The sequence below is a fragment of the Mustela lutreola genome, chromosome 14 (genome assembly GCF_030435805.1).
Source record: "Mustela lutreola isolate mMusLut2 chromosome 14, mMusLut2.pri, whole genome shotgun sequence".
In the NCBI taxonomy this organism is placed as follows: domain Eukaryota; kingdom Metazoa; phylum Chordata; class Mammalia; order Carnivora; family Mustelidae; genus Mustela; species Mustela lutreola.
This window is the reverse complement of record NC_081303.1, coordinates 11,622,268-11,642,807: the sequence shown is the minus strand read 5'-3', so window position 1 is coordinate 11,642,807 and position 20,540 is coordinate 11,622,268. Positions and strand designations below refer to the sequence as shown.

General features: G+C 44.2%; 2 protein-coding genes across 2 annotated transcripts in view; one reads left to right on the top strand and one right to left on the bottom strand.

Moving 5' to 3' along the window:
* The window catches only part of LOC131815279 (kinesin-like protein KIF28P), a 60,914-nt gene extending 58,158 nt beyond the window's left edge, over positions 1-2,756 (top strand). The window contains exon 22 of the mRNA XM_059147011.1: positions 1,978-2,756. Within this exon, the coding sequence (XP_059002994.1) occupies positions 1,978-2,130 (153 nt within the window). The 3' untranslated portion in view covers positions 2,131-2,756. The remainder of the gene's footprint in view (positions 1-1,977) is intronic.
* Positions 2,757-4,733: 1,977 nt separating this feature from the next.
* Positions 4,734-20,540, bottom strand: part of SCCPDH (saccharopine dehydrogenase (putative)) — a 32,765-nt gene continuing 16,958 nt past the window's right edge. Inside the window, exons 6-12 of the mRNA XM_059145899.1 lie at positions 14,134-14,264; positions 12,736-12,853; positions 10,980-11,099; positions 10,824-10,880; positions 8,206-8,317; positions 6,639-6,720; positions 4,734-5,373 (exon numbers count right to left, since the gene is read on the bottom strand). Of these exons, the coding sequence (XP_059001882.1) occupies positions 5,268-5,373; positions 6,639-6,720; positions 8,206-8,317; positions 10,824-10,880; positions 10,980-11,099; positions 12,736-12,853; positions 14,134-14,264 (726 nt within the window). The 3' untranslated portion in view covers positions 4,734-5,267. The remainder of the gene's footprint in view (positions 5,374-6,638; positions 6,721-8,205; positions 8,318-10,823; positions 10,881-10,979; positions 11,100-12,735; positions 12,854-14,133; positions 14,265-20,540) is intronic.

Genomic DNA, 20,540 nt, shown 5'->3' with positions numbered 1-20,540 from the left:
ATTTATAACACATTTAACCTATAGCGAACTAATATCCAGAGTCAGGAACTACATATCAAAAGGATAAACAGCCCAGCAGGGGGAAAAAAAAAAGTGGTCAAAAAACCTAAACAGGGGGGCGCCTGGGTGGCTCAGTGGGTTAAGCCGCTGCCTTCGGCTCAGGTCATGATCTCAGGGTCCTGGGATCGAGTCCCGCGTCGGGCTCTCTGCTCAGCAGGGAGCCTGCTTCCCTATCTCTCTCTCTCTGCCTGCCTCTCCATCTACTTGTAATTTCTCTCTGTCAAATTAATAAATAAAATCTTAAAAAAAAAAAAAAAAAAAAAAAAAAAAAAAAAAACCTAAACAGGAACTTCACAAAAGAACCAAAAAAGTTAATAAATATACAAAAAAGTGCTTAATGTCATTAGAGGTTTGGGAAACACTACCTGAAACCACAATGAAACCGTACCATAAACCCAACTGTACGGGCAAAATTTTAAAATCTCAAAAGCCCGAGTTGTGGCGACCGTCTGGAAAGAATGGAAATCGGAATGGCCACTTAAAGCATTTTTTTGCCATTTACCCTAAAAAAGTTGAAGCTACACCGTCCCCAGAAACCTGCCACTGTCCTCCAGGGAGTTCACTGGTCCTGCAGAGGATTCAGCCCTGGTGCCCTGAAGCAGAGGTTCTTGAAGTGTGGTCCCATCCCAGCAGCTCCAGAATCATCAGGGGTCTTAGAAATACAAACCGAGGGCCCTGCCAGCTCTCCTGAACCAGACCCCTGGGGTGCAGCTCTGGGGTCTGCGCTTTAACCAGCCCTCCAGGTGGCTCGGTCTTGAAGTTTGAGAACCATCTCGCAAGACATTCAACTTACGGAATGAATTCACTTCTCTCCTACGTGTCCAGAACAGTACTCATTATATACACCATTCTTGAGAGAATTGAGGAAACAGTCACACAAATCATTTCCTATTCTGTGGTTCAGTGAGGAAGTGGCTGGAAAACCCTAGAGAAACCCGGGCCTACACACACTGGCTGTTCATACCATCTGCCTTCCACCCGAGAAGGAGCCCCAAACTGGAAACATCCCAGTGCACGCCCTCCTCACCGAGGAACACCATCCTGCTGGGAAAACAAACTCCAGCCCCCCAGCCACACGGGGCATCTCAGCCCGGACCGAACTGACCCGTAAATCACAAAAGGCAACACCCAGTAGGATCGCATAAATGGTCAAGAAACAGGCAAAATAGACTGTTGAGGGCTGCATTCCAGGCGGCAAGTTAATGCTTAAAGTCAACAGGCTAGTGGTTATGCCTGGGGCGGGGGGCTCGAGAGGCAGGTGCTTTCTGGGGCAGGTGTATTCACTCTAACACATTACAGGTACTCATTTGTGTGTTTATCTCATAATAGAAAAGAAAGAAAAGCTTTTAGGTGAAAAGCTAAAAAGAAGCCACAGCCTGTTTGTATTACTTCTCACTGCGAATATATAAACATTGTCCTTCAAGAGAAAGTTGTGGTCAGAAAACACACCGGAGAAAATGGCCAAGGTACCTAGCAGCCATTTCACGAGTGATCCTGGAGGCAGAAACCGAGAAGACGCTCAGGGACGGCCTGGGTGCCCGCGCGCGTCTCAGCACCGTCCCCCTCCAGCCCACCCGCACCCCTGCAGCCTCTTCTCCGGCACCTGCTTACCTGGGGTGGGGGACTCGGCAGCCCAGCTTCCCCCGCCCACGGGAGAACCGCCAGCTCCGCACAGTCCTTGGCCGACCAGTACTGGAGGAACACAGATCCTTCCAACCCGAGAAAGCGGCGTCAGCTCAGCGCGGCTCCCCGTTCGCAGCACCTTCCTGGGGACAGGGTGCTCCTGGGTGACATGCGCGTCTGCCAGCAGCTCTCAGCCGCCGCGCTGGGAGAACGTCCTGGGACCCCACTCAGTCCACACGCATTTTCACTCTCGTCACGTGAGGCTACTGTCCTTTTTTTCCCCTTTATTTTCAGGATGACGATGGATTGCTCCGACCGTTTGTGCACCAACAGTCGCAAAGGCTAAAGGACTTCGGGGAGCTGCTGGAATCCAGCTTGTGGAGACTGAAAAGCGATGTTGCTCGCATAGTGAGAGAGAAGAGAGCCGGCTTGCTGCACCCCGGCTAGCGTGGGCCGCTGACCCAGAGCACCTGCGCTGCGCCTGCCGCTCGCTGGGGCGGCCTGGGAGCTTGATGAACTTGGCCCTCTGCTGAGCTGGGCACTCAACATACCCAACCCATTTCTCAGACAGTTTCCGGCCTTCAGTTTGATTCCAAACCCTGTAAAAACGAACCCAGGGTGAAGGTGAGCTGGGAACGGGCCTGTCTCCAGCTGAATCCTGTTCAATCAGTCACTTCCCCACTGCAGCTGGAGGCAAGTGCCTTCCCCTCGATAAGCCTCCCATTCCCTAATATAGACAACGAACGACAACAGTAGTGACTGCGGGTGGCTAACGAGAATGACAAATACAGGGGCGCCTGGGGGGCTCCGTTGGTCAGGTGTCTGCATTCAGCTCCAGTCATGATCCCAGGGTCGTGGGATGGAGCCCTGGGTCTGGCTCCCTGCTGGGGGAGGGGGCTGCTTCTCTCTCTGCCCCTCCCTCTGCTGATACCCTCTCTCTCTCTCTCTCTCTCTCTCAAGCAAATAAATAAAATCTTTAGAATTATATTAAAGACTATAAAGCACTCAGAACAGGGCCTGGCACACTGAAGCATTGATACCTTTATAGTAAACAGCTTGAAAATTCAAATAAAGCTATTTTGATCAATTTCTTGCTGTCAGACCTGGATACAAACAGTGGTTTCAAACCCTCACTTTGCAGCCTTGCTCCGGCTCTAACTCGGCCTCGTTGAGTCGATCTGCGAAACATCCCTCAGGCCAGCAGCTGGGCAGCTCGCGCCATGGGGCCCGGGGTGGGGCAGGGTGGTGGTGGGGCAGGGTGGTGGTGGGGCAGGGGCCGAGGCAGAGAGCGAGATCTGCAGGGGATCAGTCAGTCTTGGCTCCACATGGAGCTGCCTGCCAGCCCCACAGAGGGTCACCGGGCACAGGCGGCTCTGGGAAAGGCTGCAGAGAGCCCTGACCCGGACGGCTGTTGTACTCACAGCAAGGCCCCGCGAGCCACCACGTGGCAGCTCCCGTCCTTCTTTAGGTTTCCAGGAGTTTGGCTCAGTTGTCTCCAGGTTGAGGCATGAACGGATAAACGAATCAGGCCTCCCCAGGACTCGGGGAGGGGGGCGGGGGCTGCCTCTGGAGAGGGCATTCGTGCAGCAGAATGGGGGGGGATGGGGGGACGGCTGATTCCCGCAAGAAACCAGGATGGAGGAAACAGGGGCAACAGGCCAAGTCTTTGCCCTGAAGTGTGATGTTAGGGGATATACAGGAGGTCACCGGAACTCCACTGGCAGGACAGGCTAGCTAGGAAGGCAGGGAATCTGGTGATTTCTGCTTAAGGATGGGGCCCAAAGGCTGTATCAGGGAGGCTTGGGTTTTTCCTGCAGCTCAGGTGCGGGACTAGTACACACATCAACTAAAAAACAACCTGCAAGCTTGCAGCCCGAGTGTGGAGCTCCATGTGGGGACAGCGGAGGGGCCTGGGGTCTGTGAGGCCTCATGGTGTCCTCAGGAGCCTGTCGGCGAGGCAGGCCAGCAGGGAGGCCCCAGGAACCAGGAAAGGCTTCTACCCCTTAGACTGAGCCTCAAAGTTTTCTAACAATTTGCAGAAATAACTGCAGAAAGGATGTGTACTTTCGGCAAAGGAGCAGCTAGAGGAGGCTTGTGGGTTACAAGGAACGTCTAGACGAGACACGCTTGTACACAGATGTATACACGCCAGTGTCCACCTTAGAGCCACTCGGCACACACTGCCAAGCTGCAAAGAACATGATGCGGTCTGTGGCCATATCCACTAACCCCCAAATGCACCTCTAAACCATCCAGGCCTCAGCTCCAACCTGCAGACCTCCACGGAACCCACTGGTGTATTAGGATTCCGCCCTGTGGCTCGTCGTGAGATCTGCTGCTCCTGCACACCTCCCTGATTTTAGAGAGGATAAGACCTTTCCTAAGGGCCCACCAATGAGGCCACAGCTGAAACTAATTCCCAACCAGGCCGGGAATAGGATGGGCCCTCTTCAAGCTAGGGCCCCGCTCAGAAGGGTCCCTCCACACGAATCAGGTTCCTGTCCATGTCGTGCTTCTCTCTGAAGAGTAGAAATTTCATAAAGGCAGTGGCTGTCCTCTTTATGTCATGAATAGCACAGAAGACAATGTATGTGTTTATTATATGCTTATTACAAAAAGGAAATTCCTTTGCCTTATTTTAGGGCTTCAGTGGAAAACCTAGTTAAAATACAATAGGGGTGCCTCAGTGGCTCAGTGGGTTAAGCCTCTGCCTTCAGCTCAGGTCATGATCCCGGGGTCCTGGCCTCGAGCCCCACATTGGGCTCTCTGCTCAGCAGGGAACCTGCTTCCCCCCGCCTCCTACCTCTCTGCCTACTTGTGATCTCTGTCAAATAAGTAAATAAAATCTTGGAAAAAAAAAAAAATACAAATAATAAATGAGAGAACAGTTCCGGTCAGGCAGTGCAAATCCACAGAAACTGGCCAGCTAGATCTTTAAAACCAATCACAGGTACAGAACTGTAGAAAAGAAACAACAGGCCCAATTACTAGCAGTACCCAGGTCAGAGCCCAACTCAAATACCTACACAGGTCCAAACACAAAGCCACTGTTCCAGTGACAACTGTTTATTATTCAACTTAGGTAAGAGTCAAAAAGTCAGTGTCGATGGGTGAAAAAGTAGGCTAAAATAGCAAAAAACAGTTTCATTTGGCAAAGGGCCAAAGAGTATATAGAGAAACTCCGTAGGTGAGGTCCCATTCAGCGTCATAGCAGAAGGGAGTGGCTCTCCCTGCCCCCTGTGACCATCGGCCTGACCGCCTCATCCAGGACTTGTCAGCAGCACAGAGGGAGACGCCCACCCCCGCCTCTGATCCGCCAGCTCATGTTTAAAAACTGACCATGAATTCTTCAATGAAAAATTCAAAGATTACTTCTCTCTCAGAAGCAATAAAACCACAAAATCAGCTAAGATTTGAAATTTAGGGAAGCTAGTACAATTTCCTGCTTTTTAATGTGTACGTATTTTAGATGTGACAAATCTTTTTCACATACAGTCAGACAGGATAGAGAAGAATTTCAAATTTCAAATTAAAAAAGGCCGTTAATTCATGCACTTTATGCCTTCAGGTAATTCTTCAACGGTTTAGACTTCAGAGCTGCTGATGACACTAAATTCAATGCCGCGCTGGTTGAGTCTGTCAATCAGCTTTGTTCTGGAGAAGGCTGCTCCGGGAGTGAAGACCCCACCCCTGTAAAACGAGAACAAGGTCAATCCCCGCACAAAGCAAGCTCTAGCCCTCTCCTGGGGGGGGGGCGGTGAGATTCGCTGGAGGCCTGGCCAGCAAGCCATGCAGAGAAAACCTTCATTCTGGAAAACCTTCATTCCATACACACTAGTTTGGGTTCCTTTCTCGAAATCAGCCAAATGAGCAAAGGAGCTATAAGCCAGGAGGAAAGTAGCCCTCAGCAAACCCATCCAGAAGGGCTCAGCTCCCAGGGGGATTGTCTCTGTGGACTGCTGAGTGTTTGAGGGGGACACTGAGGGTCATCAGCCTAAGGGACCACTGCTGTCAGTAAAGGCAATCCTCAGATTCAGGAGGATGAAAAGGGACCTGAGTGAAATAAATTTAGGCAACATAAATAAGACTTAACATAGAGGAAAAAGAAGTTTTTAAAAAAATCTAATGACTAATATTTATAAAGTGCTAAATATTTTCAAAGGGTATACAGCTGACTCAAACAACATGCATTTGAACTGCATGGGTCCACTTATATGTTACTTCTTTACAGTACTATAAATGTATTTTTTCTTATGATTTAACATTTTCATTTCTCTAGCTTACTTTAAGAATATAGCACATAATACCTATGTCAACAGTAAGCTATTCGTTAAACTTGGGGGAGTTAAACGTTACACATGCGTTTTCAACCATGCAGGGGTCAACTGTAGAATTATTTGGAAAAATTTAATTAGGCTTCACTTTATACCATTTTTATGTCACTGAACATTGTTTCAGGTCATGGCTACATTTATTTGTTTCTAAGCCTGTAAGCCTGGACTTTACTCTGTAAAGTTGGCCTACTTTTATAGTAACAGCTAAACACTCTAGTAACTGAGTCCACTTGATAATCATCTCGCCAAGATGCCATGCATCAGTTCCCACTGGCATCAGGGCTTCCCACTGCCGGCTGGGCACCATCAGCGCTGGCAAGAGGCTCCTGACAGGACTATTTAACAACAGGAACCTTCTCTGGGTAGCTGACTCCTGCCCTGCACTACTTTTACAAGGAAGGAAAGCCAGCCTACATAACCCTGAAACTTCTCTATTTATCTCTGCATTGTTCTCAGAGGCCAGTCAGAAACTGTCCTCTCACAATTTTAATTTGCCCCTATCTTTGGATCAGAGGTACTGAAAATGCTTATGTGCAGACTCAATGTCTGAAAACTGAAAATAAGCTAAAATATAACATAGATGAAAATGACATCTTCGAATTAGAAGAAAACCAGACTCACGTCTTCGGAAGATCCGAGATATCATTCAGAAGAGTCATGGCTGCCTGGACCATGGCTATGGAGGTGGCCACATAGCCAGCCTCTGCAGAAGACAGGCGATCAAAGCAAACTGTTAATGAAGTATGCATTTGACAACACCCAAAAATCAAACGGTTGATTTGATAGCTCACTCTAGATATACAGAATTTTCTCAAAAACTCTGTTCACTTAAAACTAATAATATTCATACAGTAGTTATTAAGTTAGGACTGTTAGTGCTTTAATTTTATTTTATTTTATTATTTTATTTTTTTAAAGATTTTATTTATTTATTTGACAGAAAGAGATCACAAGTAGGCAGAGAGGCAGGCAGAGAGAGAGGAAGGGAAGCAGGCTCCCTGCTGAGCAGAGAACCCGATGTGGGACTCTATCCCAGGTCCCCGAGATCATGACCTGAGCCAAAGGCAGCAGCTTAATCCACTGAGCCACCCAGGCGCCCAGTACTTTAATTTTATTAACCATACTTAATTCTCCCAGCAATTACATGACATTAATCCCATTTTTTTAATCCCCATTCTACAGGGGAGGACACCGAGGCACAGACTTGAAGTCAGCAGCAGCTGGGCCAGGAGCACCCAGAACTGCCATGGTCCACAGCTCAAGCCCCTGCGTGGCCTCTGGGAAGCAACTGAAGCCAATGAGCCTAATTCCTTGTTTCTCTATCCACACAACAGGCTCCACTTTAAGAAAAAGATTCCATTTCTTTAAGAAAAACAACTGAGTAACAGAAGTCCAACTTAAGAAGTAGCTTTAAAAGAAGTCTAAAAGCAAATGGAACTTTAGTGTTTACAATTCTGCCAAATCATAAAAATATGGTGAATTTATCTTAAAAAGCCTGGTGAGAATCTGAGAAGGCAAGATACAAAGTACCTTTGCCATCTGGCTTGATCGAAACTGCAAAACAGACCCCCTCTCATCTATCAGAGGTGATGGTAATTAAATGACAATTATACTAGAATTCACACGTAGGACTGTCTCTGTAGAGTTCTGTAAAATTCACACACCAAAAGTTCTTGAGCTTTTTTGGGTGACCAATCCTTTCAACTACCCATCAAAAGCCTTTACCTACTCCAGAAAAATACACATGGATGCAAACATTCTACAAACAATGTCAGTGTGTTCACCTGGCCCACAGCTTTATGTTAAAATTTCACTGCTTTAAAGTGAACCTTGAGTATGAGCATAAATGTCAACCAGCCCCTTTTCTTATTAATATTAAAATATGCCACTCAGAATTACTAATAAAATTAGACTGTAACAATTTCAATCCTTCCTTCAATGGAATAATTTATATATATACATATATATATATGGGGATAAAAAACAGAACAAACTTCACATAACTTCTGGGAGAATTATTTAATAAATAATTAGATTACTAATGTATTGATTTAATCATTTAATAAAATAATTTGTGCAAGTTTATCTCTAAAACAATGAAGCTTTAAGAAAAAAAACCTCACAATACTGCTTTCTGCCTTAAGACAATGTAAAACTCTGTAGCATTCTTAAGTCATATGTGAAATACCTGGTCCTTTCACCTGAGTACAAATTCTCATATTTGGTTTGTTCTTCTCGGGACTAAAGCCTTGGCCGTATCCTTGACCAAAGAACGTCAGTGTAAATGACGCGGCATCAATCTGAGAAGGAAGCACAGGCCTTATGTCAGGAACACACCACTTCCTCCCCGAACCTGGTAAAACCTATTACTCTACTTCACAGGAGACATTTTCAATAGATGAAAACATCACTAATCGGCCAGAACATCCTATCATGCGTTAAGCACCAGACAAAAAATCAATCCACGCCCGGCTGGTGCTGGGGGAGGCTGAGGAAGAGGAGTGAGCGCGGACGGTTCTTAGCCTGGGGACTCCAGACGGACAGCACCTTAAAAACACGTCCCACGGCCTGGAGCCGTGGGAGCATCTGGTGGCTCCTCAAAAAATTACAAAGAGATTTCCCACTGGAAATCTCTTTACCCCAAGGTACTGACAGGAGGATCCTGCAGGTGTATCTGCACAGCCAAGTTCACAGCAGCACCGCTCAAGACAGCCGAAAGGGGGAAGAAACCCAAGCATCCATGGCCGGAGATGGGGGCCGTACGTATGGGAGGTGTGGGTGTCTGTGCGTGTGTGGTGGGTGGGTATGAGTGTGTGAAAAGGAATCACTACTATTTAGCCTTAAAAAGGTATGAAGTCTGACACCTGCTACGACATGGAACCTTGAGGATATCATGCTCCGTGACACACGCCAGTCACAGAAGGACAAATACTGTCTGAGCGGACACACTCACAGACAGGAGAATGATGGTGGCCAGAGGCTGGGGAAAGAGGAGAAAGGCGAGTTATTGTTTACTGGGGACAGAGTTTCAATGCTGTGAGAGGAAAAGTTCTGCAGCCAGACGGCTGGGATGCCTGCACGGTCATGCAACTGCTGCAGACCAACGTGAGTTCATGCAGAACGAGTGCTGTCACTGTGAGACGCGCGGATACCACCGAATGCGCACAAGTGGCTAAGATGGTACCTTTCATGTTACGTGCATTTTACCACAATTTCAGGAAGAGAGGAAAAAGAAAGAGAGGGACAAGAGCCTGAGCTAAGGTGCGTATGATGGGTTTGTAGAAAAATCTCGAATGATGCCTACATTCGTGACTGGGCAGATGACAGCGCCACCAATCGAGATGGAAAACGAAGAGGAGAAAGAAGTTTCAGGGAAAGACGTTCAGATTCATGATGTGTGCAATTTCAAGTGCCCGAGGGACATCTGGGTCAAGAGGACCAGAAAACAGGTGGACAAGCAGCCGATCTAAGCGGGTCTGCTGAGAACACTGCGGAGACAGCCCGGGGACAGTGGAGGGAAGGAAGAGAGCGGGCACCTGGAAGAGAAATGGTCTCAGAAGCCAAGGGAGCGAGTATTTCAAGGACAATAATGTCAGAGATATCAGACTGAATAGGGACCCACAGCATTCAAAACATTTAGCAGAATGAAGACAAACATCGACTCTACCAAGGGAAAAACAGGGCGAAGGAGGGCCGAGGACTCCTCTCTGGGCCGGCATGTGCACAGACAAGGAGAGGTGGGGGAGGATGGCAGGGGACACCACGAGGAAGTCAGCAGGAAAGGTGAGGCTCAGGCCGGTATGGTCCTCAGGTCCACGCACTCAAGCACACGAACTCAGGCAGGTAACACCTGCTCTGCGGACTTCCTCAGCTGGAGGGAGCGGCTAATACCTTCACGTATATGACCCCGGGAGGACTAAATGCGATGTAAAGCACTTAGCTCCACACCTGCCACACAAGAAGGGCTCGATCTTTAAAGAGCACAGGTGGCGGGATTTGTCTTGTCCAGAGTCCTTCCCTGAGACAAGAGCAGCAGCCACAGGCCGGAGAGCAGGACTCGGCTGGGCGCACCACCCTCGTGCTCAACCCCACCAGTGAGGCAGGAGCGGAAACTGCAGGGGGCGGGGTAGACGGCAAGGAAAGCCCATGAGGAGATGGAGAGATCGCTAATTCAAAGCGACAGCATCAGCAAATGGTGCTCAAGTTCCAAGTTCCAGTGAGAGGGGGAAGCAGGCATTCGTCTCACGCCCATCCTCGCTGTCGGGGAAGGGAGGGCAGCTCCTGGTGGTGCCCGGGCGAGCAGATGGAGCTCAGGACCCAGGCCTGACCGGAAGGGGGGTGGGGGGGGTGGGCTGTCTGTGAACCACATAGGGGGAAGGAGGGAGGAACTGGCATGGGGGGAGGAGGCACCAGCGTGTGCAGAACGGGAAGGGAAGCGCTGGGGAGGAGGAGGTATGGAGGAGAAAAAGGAAGGCTAAACATTTCTGAGATCTCTGTGACGTCAGAAGAATAAAAGTTTGGAATCAGACGACTGGGTTCTCACCCCGGCTTGGCTAAGTACTCGCTGTAGGACTTTGGGCAAGTTACTTAACCTCTGGGCTCAGGCTCCTCTTTGGTCAAGAGGAGAGCCTACCCACTTCAAGAGTGTATGAAAAGACTGAGTCACCTAATTTATGTAAAGAACATAAAAGCACATCTGAAGCACAGTAAGTGCTCCAAGTTTTACCTTCCAGTAAGTGTGCTGAGGAAAAGTAAAAATGAAATAAAGAAAATCACTTAAGAGCTGTATACAAAAGAAAGGGTTACCTGTTTTTGCGTCGGACCTTGTTTTGAAAAGTAACCAAAGGAGAAGAGCCATGGGAACTAAAAAAAAAAAAAAAAAATTAAAAACCTTCAGTGATTTTTTTTTTAAATTTGTGGAAAATACTTCTAAAGACCTAGTTTCATAAAAATACCACTTACTTTTATGAGAAGCTGCCTCCCAATGCCAAACTTCACAAAGAATAAAAAGAAAAGTCCCGCAAACATCAGCTTAATGACAGAAGTGATGCCTCCCACCGTCATGTAGGCGGCGTACTGGACCTAGATGAGGGCATAAAGTCAGAATGTTACCCCCAACTTCTGCAGACAACGTAATACAAGAATGTAAGCTACTTACAACTTCCTCTGTGGCCATAAACAGTGAGCAAAAGCCGTTTATGTTCTAAAATCTTGTTCAGAAACCAGACATTGGGAGCCCATTTTTAAAATAAATTATTATAAGTGGTAATTAGCTTCCCTGACCTGAACACAAATGTCCCCTTGATCCATACATAAAAAGCACACAACAATGTACCTAAACGTAGTAATTATACATTATTCTAACTACAACCTCTTCTATGAGAAAATAATCTTATATTTTTTTTATTTTTTTTTTAAATATTTTATTTATTTATTTGACAGAGACAGATCACAAGTAGGCAGAGAGGCAGGCAGAGAGAGAGAGGAGGAAGCAGGCTCCCTGCTGAGCAGAGAGCCCGATGCGGGACTCGATCCCAGGACCCTGAGATCATGACCTGAGCCGAAGGCAGAGGCTTTAACCCACTGAGCCACCCAGGCGCCCCGAGAAAATAATCTTTTAAATTGAGATACAGTTTCCTCTCTTTTCCCCCCTGTGGCATGCTTTAGCTTTGGTCCTTTTTTTTTCCTTTCATTTTTTAACTTAAATTCAATGAATTAACATATAATATACTATTAGTTTCAGAGGTAGGAGTCAGCGATGCATCATCGTATATAATACTCAGGACTCTTTACAATACATACCCTCCTTACTGTCCACCACCAAGTTACCTCAGCCCCCCAACACACTCCCTCCAGCAACCCTCATTTTGTCTCCCATGATTAAGAGTCCCTTATGGTGTATCTCTCTCTCTGGTTTCATCTTGTTTCATTTTTTTCCCCTCCCTTCTCCCATGATCCTGTTTTGTTTCCACATACGAGATCATAACAGTTGTCTTTCTCCGATTGATTATTTCACTTAACATAATACCCTCTAGTTTCATCCATGTTGTTGCAAATGCCAAGATTTCATTCTTTTGGTGGCTGCATAGTATTCCATTGTACATATATACCACATCTATTCATATGTCAGTGGACATCTGGGCTTTTTCTATAGTTCGGCTATTGTGGACACTGCTGCTGTAAACATTGGGGTGAGGTGCCCCTTCTTTAGGGTAAATACCCAGTAGTGCGATTCCTGGGTCGCAGAGTAGCTCTATTTTCAACTTTTTGAGGAACACAGTTTCCTCTTCAAGTCTCAGAAACGGGAGCAATTACTTCCCAGACCAAAAGGAGAAAGATGTTACTCCAGAGGCTGGAGGTCACAAGGAGGAAAACCCAGACATCTCACCCGCCAACAGAGTATCCTAGCGGCCAAAACTCTCAGGAAGGGTTGTTGCGTGTTTAGGACACCAGCGTTCCCTGCACTAAATTCGCTGCTCTTCTGTTTCATCAACAAGGTATGCAGCTGCCAGACCTGAGTTATGGGGAAAGCTACCTCCTCCCCCATGAAAGCAAAATGCTTTACCCTACCGATTCTTACACTTTCAGAAACTGAACCCTGCATTATTTAGCCTGTTCTTTTTTTTGCTTTGCAAACATAATAATCCTACATTAAACAGGTATGGGAATGATAATGAACAGTACACTCTTCATTAAAAATTAAATCATATGCACTTACAGGTGACTGCTCCAAATTCTCGAACAAGTAGCGCTGAGTCCGCCTCACAACGGACACGTCTGATCCCAAGAAGGGAATGGAGTAGCTGTTCAGTTCTCTGCAGTAAGAAATCGGCCACCTGCAAGACAGACCCGCAGACCCAAGAATATGCTGCCTTTTCTTTACTTACAGTGAACTCTGTAAATTTCTGAATAAAAAATGTAGCTTTTCTTGAGGCAGTAATGACAACAAAGATGGCAGATCTGCTCTCAATTACAATTTATCTACGTGTCCTGTGCTCCCCACACCTACACCAAACAAATGAGTGGGACAGAGCAGAGTTCCTCACAGCAGGGGCTTGCAACCCCATCAATCTCCCCAGACAGTACACTCATTTCAACAGCCAAACCCTAGTATGAATTTAGAGTTCTCACATAAAAGTGCTATTAATAGACAATCTAGGGCGCCTGGGTGGCTCAAACATTAAGCATCTGCCTTCAGCTCAGGTCATGATCCCAGGGTCCTGGGATCGAGTCCCGCATTGGGGCTCCCCGCTCTACAAGAAGCCTGCTTCTGCCTCTCCCACTCTCCCTGCTTGTGTTCCCTCTCTCACTGTGTGTCAAATAAATAAAATCTTTAAAAAAATAGATAATCTACATTAGATCATGACACTTATTAAAATGGTGGTTTTACAGCACAAAATTAACTGATGTTTGATTTTGATAATGATAGTAAAAAGGCATAAAATTCGGGCGCCTGGGTGGCTCAGTGGGTTAAGCCGCTGCCTTCGGCTCAGGTCATGATCTCAGGGTCCTGGGATTGAGTCCCGCATCGGGCTCTCTGCTCAGCAGGGAGCCTGCTTCCCTCTCTCTCTCTCTGCCTGCCTCTCTGCCTACTTGTGATCTCTCTCTGTCAAATAAATAAATGAGATCTTTAAAAAAAAAAAAAAGGCATAAAATTCATTTTCTCCCAGAATGCAAATATATTATCATATATGAAGTACTTAAGCTTAGAATAATGTATTAATCATACTATATTTAGCTAGGAAGACAATCCTGTATTCACTACAAAACAGTCTCAGGCTTTTCTAAGTGGCAGACTTTATTAATAACCACACCAACAGCAATTTACTTAGACCTGATATGCTAAAGAATGGATTTTGGGGTGCCTGAGTGGCTTAGTGGGTTGGGCATCTGCCTTCGGCTCAGGTCAGGATCTCAGGGTCCTGGGATCAAGTCCCAAGTCAGGCTCCTTGCTCAGTGGGGGGTCCGCTCCTCCCTCTCTCTTCTGCCCGCCCCTCCCCCGCTCCCTGCCTCCCCCCTCTCACTGCCCCTCCCCCTGCTCATGCTTTTTCATTCTCTCTCAAATAAATAAATAAAATCTTAAAATAAAAAAAGAATAGATTTTAAGTTAATATACCTTCTTTTCAATTTTGAACCAACAATTGGGACAGGTTTCAGATTTGACTCATTTCGCAGTTTTTTCAAATTACTCTGATCTGCAAAACCATAAACTGCAGACTTCCAGGTACCATCGTGAATGCACAACCCCTAATAAAAATTCAGAAAGTAAAGAAACATGTCTTAAGGGATAATGACAAAACATAAAACCAAGAAATTTACAAGTGTTTACAGAGAACAGAATTCCGCCTCTCTCTGAGCAAGGCAAAAATCCCTTTCTTAATCTCGAGATCAATCTCAGGCAGGACTCCCTGGCTTGATCATACTCGATATTTACACCCATGTGTGGTCCCTCTTCTTCCTTCCTACCATCACTTATGCTCCTTGTAAATGCCACTGAGTTTTTTACCTATGCATTTCCACTCAACTAACTGACCATACTCCTTCAAAATTACCCTAATTCCTCTCCCTATGCTGATTCCTCGAAGTTTCAAGACATGTTCCTGAGCACATTTATGCACACGGACACAATGTACAGACCAATCCCGACCCGGCACAGTCGAGGTCCCACTGCCCCCAATGCACCTTACTCCAGACTCAAGTTATATAAATGCATCCCACATAAGTCTTGTTAAAATATATATTTTTTTAGTTTTAAGGCTCATTAATATTTATATTTTAATTTCTTCCTCCACTTCTTCAGTTTCTTTCTGGAACTGTAGGCAGCAGAGAACCCTTGCTTGATCTTGCCCAGACTCATTCGTTCAGTATTTCTCATCCTCAGTGTTTTCCATCCTTCCAGCGTAATTACACCCTCTCCACGAACCTCACCTCCAACGCCCATTAGACGTGAGGGGCAGAAAGGAGAGCACAGGCGAGGATATAGCCTCGGACTTGAGGTCTTAGTGCTGACTCTTCTTTACCTCCTAACTTTCGGATGGGCCTTTTAATTCTCTGTTACATAAGTATTTGAAACTTCATTTATAATTCTGATTGTACATAACCTTTCAGGTAGTTTACCTTGTTTGCATGAACAAAGTTATTTAGAAATATTCAAAACCAATTCTGTCACAAGATTTTTGAGAGAGGAGCATCAGTAAAACTGATGTGAAGACATTGTTGCTTGTTAATAAGGAGAATAAGAGAAACAATAAACCATCAGAAGATGCAGGTGTTTATGTCAGAGCTTTGACGACAGTGAAAGGCAGAGAGACACCAAACTTAATTCCCACTTTGATACGGATTCGTATCTTCTGTTGTGTTAAAACAAACAGAGCTAGAACTCTGAGGGGTTTCTATGTGAAACTACTCTCAATCTGGACCCAGTCAATGTGACCTGTTTGCAAACATTAAGATTCCCAGGGGCACCCCGCTAGCTCTGTCGGTGAAGCACATGACTCTTGATCTTGGGTACACAAATTACTTAAAAGTAAAATCTTTAAATAAAAATTAAAAAATAAAAAATTTCCAAATACCAGGAGAAAACAGTTTTTTGGAAACCTAAGAATATCTTCTTATACAAATAAGCTATCAAGGGCGCCTGGGTGGCTCAGTGGTTAAGCCGCTGCCTTCGGCTCAGGTCATGATCTCAGGGTCCTGGGATCGAGTCCCGCATCGGGCTCTCTGCTCAGCAGGGAGCCTGCTTCCTCCTCTCTCTCTCTGCCTGCCTCTCTGCCTACTTGTGATTTTTCTCTGTCAAATAAATAATAAATAAAATCTTTAAAAAAAAAACAAATAAGCTATCAAAAAGGCACAAATCAGTCCATTTTTTAAAACTGTTTACCTTATTGAAAAACATAAAATACACAAAACAAAGAGGCAATTTAATGAAATTGTGAAACAAATATCCCTGTAGACAAGGCCCAACTTCTGTCCTGCTTTCATAGTAATAAAGACAAATACTTGCTTTTCCTTAGAGTTTTACCACCTAAGTATTCATTCCTTGTGAATTTTGCTTGTTTCTAAACTTTACAGAAATGAAAGCCCACAGCCTATATTCCTCTGAGTTTGGCCTTTTATGCTCAAGACTGTGATATTAAGATTCATCATGTGTTAGAAATCGCTCCTACTTTGGAAATCAAAAATTACATGGAAACATATGAAAATGAAAACACGATAGTCCAAAACTTTTGGGACAGAGCAAAAGCAGTTCTAAGAGGGAAGTTCATAGCAATACAGGCCCACCTCAAGAAGCAAGAAAAAACTCAAATACACAACTGAGCCTTACTCCTGAAGGAGCTAGGAAAAGAACAAGACCCCAAACCAGCAAAAGGAAGGAAATAATAAAAATTAGAGCAGATACAAATGATACAGAAACTAAAAAGCAACAGAAGTGATCAATGAAACCAGGAGCGGTTTCTTTGAAAAGACAGCAAAATTGATAAATCTCTAGCCAGAACCATAAGGAGAGAGAGAAAGGACTCAAACAAAATCACTGAAGAAAGGAGATAAATAATAACCAACACCACAGAAACACAAACAATTGTAGAGAACATTAGGAAAATTTGGGGACGCCTGGGTGGCTGTCAGTTAAGCATCTACCTTCAGCTCAGGTCCTGATCCCAGAGTCCTGGGACTGAATCCCACATCGGGATCCTTGGCTCAGTGGGAAGCCTACTGCTCCCCTTGCCAGGAAAATGCAAATCAAGGGGCATGTGAGTGGCTCAGTCAGTTAAGCAACTGCCTTTGGAACTGGTCTTGAAGTCCCAAGATCGAGTCCTGCTCCGGGCTCCCTGCTCAGCAGGGAGTCTACTTCTACCCCTGACCCTCCCCACTCTCGTGCTCTCTCTTATCCTCTCTCAAATAAATAAAATCTTAAAAAAAAAAAAAAAAAGGAAAATGCAAATTAAAACTACAATGAGAAATCACTTCACACCTGGTAGAAAGGCCAAAATCAACAACACAAGAAACAAGTGTTGGTGAGGGTGTAGAGAAAGGTGTGGAGAAACCCCTGCACTGTTGGTGGGAGTGCAAGCTGGTGCAGCCACTTGAAAAAACAGCATGGAGGTTCCTCAAAAAGTTAAAAATAGAGCTACCCTAGGATCCAGCAATCACACTACTGGGTATTTACCCAAAGAATATACAAACACTAATTCAAAGGGACACATGGACCCCGACGTTTATTGTAGCATTATCTACAATAGTCAAATTATGAAAGCAGCCCAAGGGTCCAATGACAGATGAATGGATAAAGAACACACACACACACACACACACACACACACTGGAGTACTACTCAGCCATAAAAAAGAATGAAATCTTGCCATCTGCAATGACATGGATGGAGCTAAAGAGTCAGAGAAAGACAAATACCATATGGTTTCACTCACAGGTGGAATTTAAGAAAGAAAACAAACAAGCAAAGGAAAATAAAAGAGACAAACCAAGAAACAGACTCTTGAATTCCTATATTGTATTGAATCACCACACTGTACCCCTGAAACTGATATAACACTGTATGTTCACTATACTGGCATTAAAATAAAAAACTTTAAAAAATAAAGAACTGCTCTATTGCTGGCCTTTCCATTTTCTAAATGGTATCTTCTCATAAACAGACATTATCAATTTTAAATGTATACAAATTTATCACTTTTTCTTTCTATCTAATGCCTTCTCTGTCTTTTTTAAGAAACCATTCCCTATACAGCCTGGTGACTATAGTTAATCCTGTATTCCCTATGTGAAAGTTGCTAAGAGAAATCTTAAAAGTTTTCACCATAAGGGGCACCTGAATGGTTCAGCTGGTTAAGCATCAGACTCTTGGTTACAGCTCAGGTCTTGATCTTAGGGTCATGAGTTCAAGCCCCATGTTGGGCTCCAGGCTGCACATGGAGCCTACTTAAAAAAAAAAAAATTTCATCACGAGAAAAATAAATTTGTAAGTGTATATGGAAATGGATGTTAACTTATTGTGATAACTATTTGCAATATACTGCAGTATATATAAATACCAAATCAGTATGTTGTACACCTGAAACTAATGTTATATCAATTATATTTCATTAAAAAATAATAAAATATATGTGGGGGGGGAGAAGCCATTCCCAACCCTGAGGCCATGAAATGCACATCGTCTTCTAGAAGCTTCACTGTGTTGCCTCTCACACTGTAATCCACCTAAACTTGATTTTTTGTACACAGTGCAAAGTACGAATTTAATTTCATTTCTCTCCATCTGGATACCCAGTTGGCCCAGCATCACCTCCTGAAAAGCTCCTTTCCCATAAATCAAGTGCTCACGCACGTGAACTACTCTGAGCTCTTTACTCTGTTCCAGGCCTACTGATGTCCCACTGCCAATGTAATGCACTGATTTAATAATGAGTCTTGACACCCAAGAGCACCTTTCTACCTTTTTCTCCTTCAAGAATGTCTTGGTTATTATCAGCCCTCTGCATTTCCATATATATTTTAGAATTAGCTGGCCAAACTGCACACCAAAACAAAATCCTGTTTCAGATTTTGATTGGAATTACATGGGATTATAAATCAATCTGAGGAAAACTGACATCATAACAAAACTGAGTCTCCCGATTCATGAATATGGTGGATCCTTCCATTTCTTTGTCTTCCTTAAGGTCTCCAAACATGTGTTATAGCTTTCTTCACAGAAATATTGCACATTTTTCTATTACTATCCTTATCCTTAGGTACTTAATTTTTTCTATGCTATTAAAAATGGTCACTTTTTTAAAAAAATTCATTTTCTAACTACAGCTTGTATATAGAAATGCAACTAATTTATACATTAATTCTGTGTCCAGCAACAATAAAGACTAGGATGGAAATAAATGAAACAGAGAATAGAAAAATAGAGAAACTCAATGAAAACCAAATTTCTCTCTTTGAAGAAATCAACCAAATTGACAAACTTTTAGCCAGACTGACAAAAAGAGTGAAAGAGAAAAAGTTAGAGAAAGCACTCAAGTTACTAAAACCAGGAATGAAAGAAGGAACATCACTACCAACCTTACAGAAGCAGAAAGGAGTATTAGGGAATACTCCGGACAACTGTACACCACCAAATGAGACAACCTAGATGAAATGGACAAACTCCAAGAAAGACACTATTACAAATTGAACTGTGTCTCCCCAAATTCATAGGCTGAAGTCCTAACCGCTAATACCTTAAAATGCAACCTTATTTGAAAACAGGATTTTTGTAGACATAATTAATTAAGGGGAGGTCAAACTAGAGTGGGTAGGCCCCGTCCTTAACAGACCTGTGAGATGCAGACACAGCATCCCCACAGAGAGGACGCCATGTGAAGGTGGAGCAGAGATCAGAGCGCAGCATCTACACACCCCAAATGCCCAAGAGCCAGCAAACCACAAGAAGCCAGGAGAGAAATACTGAGCAGATTCTCCTTCAAAGCCTCCAAAGGAACCAACTCTACCAAAACCCTGATCTCCAACTTCTAACCTCCAGAACCATGAGAATAATAAATTTCTGTTTTTTAAGCAACCCAGTTCTCGGCAGTTCGTTACAGCAGACCTAGAAAACTAATGCCAATGCAAACCAGCAAAACTAACTTAAGAGGAAATAGAAAATCCTAGTAAACCTGTAAGTAAAGAAATTGAATTAATAATCAAAAAACTTCCCACAAGCCCAGGCCCAGATGATACCAAACATTTTAAGAATTAATACCACTTCTTTGCAAAGTTTTCCTAAAAGGTCAGTACCAATTACCCTGATACCAAAACCAGACCAAAAAAAAAAAAAAAAATCACGAGAACTACAAACTAATATTCCTTATGAATATAGATGCAGAGATCATCAACAAAATGCTAGTAAACTAAATCCAGCAATATATAAAAAGGATTATATACTATGACCAAGTGGGATTCACCCCAGCAATGTAAGATTGGTTCAACATACGAAAATCAATTTTAAGCAATACAATGGAAGACGGGAAGAAAAAACAAAAACCACATGATCATCTCAACAGATACAGAAAAAGCATTTGATAAAATATAACACCCTTCACATTAAAAACACTCAATAAACTACTAGAAGGAAATTTCCTCAACCTGATGAAGAGCCTCTATAAAAACCCTCAGCTAGACAAAGACATCTGTTCTCGCCACTTCTACTCCCCACTGTACTGGAGGGCTAGCCAAGGAAATCAGGTAAGGAAAAGAATTTTTCTAGCAATCTATGAAACTCATTTACTCATTCTAAAAATACTGCCTATAGATTTCTTTGGAATTTCCTACATTTACAATTATATCATCTGCTGAAAATAGTTTTGTTTCTTCTTTTAAAAAATAATATTTTTATTTATTTATTTATTTGAGAGACAGAGATAGCAAGAGAGAGCATGAATGGGTAGGGGAAGGAGAAGCAGGCTCCCCACTGAGCAGGGAGCCCGACTCAGGGCTTGATTCCAGGACCCTGAGATCATGACCTGAGCCAAAGGCAGA